Here is a 7,846-nt window from a genome sequence, read left to right on the forward strand (position 1 = left end):
ACTAAAATCGACAACTTTGCCGTTGATTTTATTATTCATATACCAACAAATTCTATGTCTATATTTGGGTTTTCTTGTCTATTTTAAAATTAAAAATCGACAACTATTCCGTCGATTTTAATAGATATATTTTAATTATTTTTTCTATTTGAAAAATAATAAACAATTAATGCAAATAAATATAAAAATAAAATTTATACAGAATATAAATAACAAGACAAATAAACTTTTAAATATAAAAATAAAATTTATACTAAATATTAGATAATGAGTTTACAAACTTATCAAAATAATAAATAATCCTCTAACATAAAGACTCAAGACAAGATAAATAACTAAACTTAGACTTATATTCGTTTAAATTGTAATCCACTAATAATACTTAATATTCAAAGTAAAGTAATTAAATAATCTACTCATATTCGTCTAAATAATCATCCGAATCATCAAGATGTCAGAATCATCCTCCCTAGAAAATAGGCTCTGCTGACCGCTCGATAATGCATGATATGCCAAAAGCTTCTGAAGGACAACACCCAAGCTATGTAGAGCACTCTTAGCATTCAATTTTCCACTCATTGCATATCTGCAATAATAGTAACATAAAAGGAATAATATTTCATTATTATTTCTCCAAATTGTTCCAAATTGGTACTACTACTCTTTTCTAGGTATTGCACATAAAGCATGAGACTAAATCCATATTAAATGAAAGGGAATTGATATGAAGAATTTACCCTGGTGCATCATTTTCATCTCCAGAGTTAACTGTAGTTTCTTTCAGTTCATCCCCAAAATTAACTGTTGGAAAATCAGCATTTTCTACAGCAAATACATGATTTGATGATCCTATTGAAATCAAGAATATCATCAGAATTTAGGAACTTAATTGAAACATGTCATCAATTAATGATTACCATCAATTTAGCAAATCAAAACCCCACTCTATCGCTTGTTAAGGTTTTTTATTTTCTTAGATTTTTTCGAATACCGTTTTTATTTTTTGAAAATAATTTATTAAATTTATTTATATATGAGATTATATTAATTTTTTTAAAAATAAATCTAGTAAGACAACAATTATGTTTGAAGCTGTTTTCAAGAATACACCTAATTTTAAATTTTGAAAGTTATTAGTATAAGATTTAGAATTTAAGGACATGATTTTTCTATTTAATAGGATAAAATAAAGGATTTGCGCTTTTAAAGAATATAAAAATAGCATACCAATTCTTTTTCCTTGCTGGCTGAAGAAATTCCAAGTTTTCAAATGATGAAGCTCCTCAAATCACTGCTATATACAATACTAGGCTATTTACAAAAGTTTTAGATTTATTCGTACCAGTTTATCAAAACCCAAAATAGTAAGAATTGAAATTCTAGGTAATTAATAATATAAACAAATTAATTGGGTAAGTAAATAAATAAATAAGAAATAAGAAAAGTATTAATTATTTCAGGTTTTATTTTAAGGTAAAAGATGATAAATGAAAAAATAACATCTCACTATAAAGAATTTGGAATAAGATATACTTTTAATATATTAAGGAGATTTCTCCAAACGTATATGTATATATACTTTAATTTATTTAAACTAAAAATATTATGCATAGTTAATACAACTGAAAGAGAATATGTAAGTATATAGCTGAATTTAACATACCTCTCTTCATATTTGGATAACCATGTCACATAGACAGCACCGAAGTACATGGAAACAAATGGATTGTATAAATCTTCAGGGGATTCAAGTTTATAAGCCCTATAGCCCAATTGCCTAAGAAAGCAAGATATTTTACCATAATTGCCTCAAATCAGTTTAAATTGGATAAAAATTTGAATATATTCATTCTTTGCCTTTGGACCTTCAAATTCTTGATGGAAAAGATCTAATGCAAGTTAAATTAAGTAATTCATGCTTAACAGAAAATTCATGAAAATGAATTGCTTATCATAACCTGCAGAAAAGTATTACAAAAAGTAGAGAAGTTTGACTTTGAAATTTGAATATGAGGCTGGGACACACCTTTCAGCCAGTTTAGCAGGGCCTAGTTTTGTCAAAGCACGCTCCACTTCTTCACTGACCTATATAGTTCATAAGGGTTAGAAGAATCAAAATGGTACCTTACAAAAAACATCATAAAGATTGAAGATCTTGATTACTTCTTTTAAATGATTCTTCCATATATAGCTATGTCCAAATAAAATAATAAATTTAATATTGAATTCTTTAGATCAAATGGAAAACCAATAATGCGTCAAATCAAGTTCAGAGTGTTAGCCTCAATTTGTTCTAAAAACTATTATAAACTCAATTCTGTTTTAAACAAGTATTCATGCATAGTGGGAGTGATCTAATGGGGAAGGGTGTGGGTAGTATGCAATGCACAACATTAAATATTTTTGTAGGTGTGATTAATATATATATATATATATATATATATATATATATTTAATTCAAAGGAAGAAACTATAACTCACAATTTTTCTGAGTAGAGGTTCCAGAGATGAGCAAAGTTTCTACAGACTATCCACCTTCAAAGCTTCCACAATCACACTATAAATTTTAAGTAAATCAATGGAGTTAGTTCGAGGAAGCATGAATTATGGAACATATACGGAATTAAAATTAACATGTTTAAATTGAAATAATTAACCAATGAGATTTGTTATCTTTTCTTCTTCCCTTCCCCAAACTGGTTGCTGAAAAGTAAATAAAATCTGAATTGGCTGAATTGGCTATCAATTTATGGTAATGATAGCAAAACATTTTCACTGTCCAAGTCCACCACATGATCAACACCAAGAGTCTTCAAAATCTGCACCTTTTCAGCTCCCCTAAAACCGAGTTATGCAAAACAATAAACATTCAACTCCAAAAGATACCTAGTAAATGGAAATATCAATCAAATGCAGAGTAACTACTAACAAGATGTGGACATATATTGCGTATTATGATAACAATTTGATTGAATATAAATCCAAGAATGGCAATTTAAGCTGAGTAGCTTAAGATAACTACTAAAAAACTTTTACCAATGTTTGAATCAGTTGTCAAGATTATAGGTACGGCCTCTAGTTGATACCAGCCACAAATTTCACCTGAATCCATATATTAGAGATGATTAACTAAAGAACAAGAATCCATAATAAAAATTTAATTTGCATGAAACTTTCTCACATCTTATGAGAATGAAATAATATGTAATGTGAGTTCAGAGAAGGCATTGAAGTAGCTTGAAGAGGCAAAGAAGAAATATCCAATAGTTTCACTATTCCGTAAATGATTGACCTATTAGATGTCACCAAAATGCAAATTGTTTGCAAGTTCTGGATGCTTTTCCTATTTAGTAGTAATTAAATTATAGCTATTAAGCCCTCTCTACAAACACACTTTATTCATTCCCAACTCTGACTAAGCTTCCAAATTCTACATTGTTAGAGGATGGTAAAAAAAATTACCCTATAATAATATTAATATAACAAAAGGGTGTAAATGTAAATGTAACACCACTACAATTAGTCATTCCTCCCCCGTCCTTAGCTTCTTCACAGCCCCAACAAAATATAATAAACTAGAGTAATAGGAAGAGCAATTAGCATCCCAAATATAACCCTGCAACAAAATAAACACAAAGCTTTTAGATTTTCAACACATTTCAAGATTACTAACAAGAACAAGATGATGAACAAAGTTCAAACCCTAGGCTTAATATATCAGGATAAATGTTGTATTCTTTAGCAAACAAAAAGGGTATAATTCCTTGAGACTATAAGACTATAAAATTACAGAAGAAAACATTCATAATCAAGTTTTTTGTTTAAATTATTATTATTTACCTGTACAATGGCAATGTGCAACAAAACTCCCCTTAGTCTTACCACAATTGATGCTACAGCCATTACTGCAGGGCCGGTGAGGAAACGAACCGCCATAGCGAATGAAGCGACCGTGTTTCCGGAGGCAATGATCTTTGGTTGCAATGCCATAAATAGCCCTGCAAATTCCACCAAGGAATTCAATTATCCAACAACTGAAAATCAAACAATGTCATGAGTTTAAAAGAAAAATCATAGTAAGAAAATCATACCAAGGATAACCATGGCCATGCCAAGGCCTGCATCAGATAGAATTGATATTGATTTGGCCACAATGGCAGGCATAACAACATTCCACCTTCAAAGCACACATTTGTGAATTTTTCATATCTTGAATAGTACTCAATAATTAAGAAATAATATTTAGAGTAACAGATCAACAGTGCCAGATGACATCGAGCTGCATCAATAATACAAACATTTATACTCTCAATTGATGCTTAGAAAATAGAAGATTATGATTAGGTCATAGTTTACACCTGAAATAGGGGATTTCCAAATGAAACTGAAGTTGGCTTTGAAAATGATACCTGGTTCTTGTGAGCTCGATTGAGAGAGAGAGAGAGCGGAGAAGGACCAAGGTAGGAGGAGCGACGACGGCAACAGAGAGAAGGAGCGATGGCGGCAAGACAGCAGCAAAGCGACAGGCGGCGCGAGCAAGAGGAGGGACAGCGGCGCGAATGTGGGGGCGACAGCGGCACGGCAGTAACAGAGCACAACAGCAGCGCGAGCAAACTGAGTGACGGCGGCGCAACCGTGACACCGACAGCGGAGAATGAGGGTTGGTGAATTTGGGGTAAAATGAGAAATTTTAGCTAGAACGAGGGTTGGTGAATTGGTGAGGAAATGGGAGATTTAAGCTAATATTGTGTTTCTGAACTTGGAGCGGGAAGTGGGCGCAGGGTTGCAGTTTTTAACAATAAAAATTGACGGTACCTTTTGTCGATTTTAATTTAAAAAAAAGCAACGTTTTTGGCGTCTATTTTATACATTAAATCTACACCGTTTATTTGATTTTAGAAAGCAATCTAGATCGTTTAAATTTATCGACGAAGATGTTGTCGATATTTAATATAAAAATAGACGTCATGTTCGTCGATTTTAAAATAAAACTATTTCCGTCCCCTGGTCCATCGACAATATGACGGTAGTTGAAGGAAGATTTAATACATCATAGAAAAATCGACGACTAAGCCGTCGATTTTATTATTTTATTTTTAATTATCTTTTTTTAAAATATTGACAGCAAGTCGTTGAAAAATATCGACGAGAGAGATAGCAGTCGATTTTTTGCGTCGAAAAATACGCTTTTTCTTGTAGTGTGAATGTGATGATCCGTGACACTCATCATCATTCTCACCTATGAACATGTGCCTAACAACCACCTCTGTTCTACTAGCAATGGCTTGAATGCGTATCTCTTGGGTTTCTAATCTAAGATCGGAACATTCGTGGTATAGGCTAGAATTATTGGCAGTCATTCTTGAGATCCGGAAAGTCTAAACCTTGTCTGTGGTATTCTGAGTAGGATCTGGGAAGGGATGACTGTGACGAGCTTCAAACTCGCGATTGTTAGGCGTGTGACAGACGCAAAAGGATGAATGGATCCTATTCCAACATGATCGAGAACCGACAGATGATTAGCCGTGCGGTGACAGCGCATTTGGAACATTTTCACTAAGAGGACGGGAAGTAGCCATTGACAACGGTGATGCCCAACATAAAGCTTGCCATGGAAGGGAGTATGAATGATTGGATAAAGGCAATAGGAAAGCAGAAGTTTAGGAGGAACAAAGCATCTTCATACGCTTATCTGAAATTCTCACCATAGCTTGCTTCAAGCTAACAATCTCCGTGGGATCGACCCTTACTCATGTAAGGTTTATTACTTGGACGACCCAGTGCACTTGCTGGTTAGTTGTGCGGAGTTGTGATAAAGAGTTGAGATTACAATTGTGCGTACCAAGTTGTTGGTGCCATTGATGATCACAATTTCGTGCACCAACCTCCGCGACACCATTGTCACCGGTGAAGCCGCCACCAACCACCAACCACCCTCTACTTCCCCAGTTACCCTTCTTCTCTCTTCCACCTCGCCAATCTAATCACGCCCAACACTCTGCCTTCTACTCTGCTTCCATTGTGCTGCCACCATTCTTGGGCGGCACTGCAGTCTTGCACTTCCTCATTTCCAGTCTCCAATTCCATTCTGCTTCTGCTTCATTCCAGGTTCCATACCCTTCCCCCTGCCCAAATGCTCTGTTTCTTTACTGTTTAATTGATTTTGTATGTTAATTTAGTTAAATTAATTGTTGATTCTGGTTATTAGGATTAGATAGAAATGTATGCTGTTAGGTAGCTAGGATGTGGTTAGAGGATTCTAGGCCTGATAAGTGCTCCGTTCTTATTTATTTTTCGAATAATGCATGCTTTGCTGAATGATGGTTGCTGTGATGATTTTTGCTTTATATGCTTTGTTTTATTGCTGCCTTGCTGGTATTATATATGTAATCCATGATAGAATACATGTTTGTTACATTCTTGGATTCATATGACTATTTTTGCTGCCAATTGCTATCTGGGAACATCCAATTTACTGCCGGAATGCTGCCCAAATTTCTAGAAAACTGTTTTGTTCCTAACTTGCAACCTAAGGATTGAACTTGACACTTTTTCAAATTGAGTTTTACATTACTTCAACAAGTTCACTTCATAGGTTGCCTGGGTTGGCATTTCTGTGCTTATTTGTGTTTTCCGTGATATGCATTGACATAGTTAGTTCAAGGAATTGTTTGACGGATCTCTGAGTCACCCAATCCCTTGCCTAACTTATCTATGTGAACCTTCATGTACTTTCAATTCCAAGGTTAAGTCAAATGCCTTTTAACTCAACTAAATTTACCATTTGACTTTAACTTGCAAATTCTTGAATATGGTTCATTCACTTGCAATGTTTGGTGCATTCACTAGTGTAACCCTTTTTACTTCAAAATGGTTTTCAACTTGCTTTTGGCTACACCTAGTGCATACTTTACTCTTTCAATACCAATTATTGCAAACTTCGTGATCATGACATTGATTGATGATTTGCTTCCCATTTATATGCTTTTATGCAAAATTTCATATTCATCATCAATGACCGCATCTCCTTCATGAATGTGAGTGTGCTTATTTTTCATACTTTGTGCATTTCTTTTAATTGAGCCAACAACTGTCATACCACTAACCTTTGAACCGATTTTCTAACCTCTAACTTGATTAAACACCTAACTTCTCTTTTTTTTTTTTCAAATTAACCCATTAACCAATCTTTTTGGGTATGACGTTGTTTGGGCTTAATAAACAAATAATTGTGCAAATGTGGCTTGAATTCTTAGTTTGTGACCTTGTTTGATTTCTGAATTTTGTTTCTTGCATTCCAAGAATCCTTATCTGTTAACTCACTACATGATTGCTTATCGATCCTCTTGTCTTCCGAATATGCCATTCTTTGCTTTGTTTTCCTCTACGTGCCTTAATTATTTATATCCTGTATACCTCTTTTTCAGGATGGCCGACAGAGGAAAAGCTAAGGTCACCTCAAGGAAGAGAAAGAAAACTCAACCATTCACTGTTTCTTCCTACTATGACTATGCAAAAAACCCTCTACATGATGAGGACAAGGCTAACCAGCAACTGCCACCTATTGACACAAATAAGTTCCCTAACCTCTATTGTGAGCTCTACTTTCCGACATACCAGAAGAAAAATCTGAATATAGAGAAGAAACTGGTCCTCCCGACTGATGTGTGACGGGCTATTATGACCCGTAATCAGGGGATGAGCATGGGCTTTATTGACAGGGATCTAGGCAGGGTGAACTCCTCCTGGGTGAAGGAATTTTACTGTAACTTCTTCAGATACACCCTTGAGTTAGTTCACCTGCGAGGCGGGCAGATTTTGGTGACGGAGGCAGCTATTCAGGATA

At 34.3% G+C, this 7,846-nt stretch overlaps 1 protein-coding gene across 7 annotated transcripts; it reads right to left on the reverse strand.

Annotated features, from left to right (window-relative positions):
* Positions 1-307: 307 nt before the first annotated feature.
* Positions 308-4,743, reverse strand: LOC107628353 (putative auxin efflux carrier component 1b). Of its 7 annotated transcripts, none has more exons than XM_088505246.1 (11): positions 4,410-4,743; positions 4,092-4,177; positions 3,841-3,998; positions 3,463-3,616; positions 3,037-3,102; positions 2,482-2,838; positions 2,027-2,085; positions 1,664-1,777; positions 1,228-1,311; positions 738-849; positions 308-586 (listed from the first exon to the last, which is right to left on the reverse strand). In XM_088505246.1, the coding sequence occupies exons 2-4, from the start codon at positions 4,162-4,164 to the stop codon at positions 3,524-3,526; spliced, it is 324 nt and encodes a 107-aa protein (XP_088361372.1). In that variant the 5' UTR covers positions 4,165-4,177; positions 4,410-4,743; the 3' UTR covers positions 308-586; positions 738-849; positions 1,228-1,311; positions 1,664-1,777; positions 2,027-2,085; positions 2,482-2,838; positions 3,037-3,102; positions 3,463-3,523. The 7 variants fall into 7 exon arrangements, with proteins under 7 accessions (XP_088361372.1, XP_088361371.1, XP_088361368.1 ...); XM_088505245.1 differs by having other exon boundaries at positions 2,482-2,557; positions 2,658-2,838; positions 3,037-3,616; XM_088505242.1 differs by having other exon boundaries at positions 1,228-1,291; positions 3,037-3,616.
* Between the last annotated feature and the right edge of the window lie 3,103 nt (positions 4,744-7,846).

This window comes from Arachis ipaensis, chromosome B2 (assembly GCF_059453495.1).
Source record: "Arachis ipaensis isolate K30076 ecotype BB chromosome B2, ASM5945349v1, whole genome shotgun sequence".
Classification (NCBI taxonomy): Eukaryota; Viridiplantae; Streptophyta; class Magnoliopsida; order Fabales; family Fabaceae; genus Arachis; species Arachis ipaensis.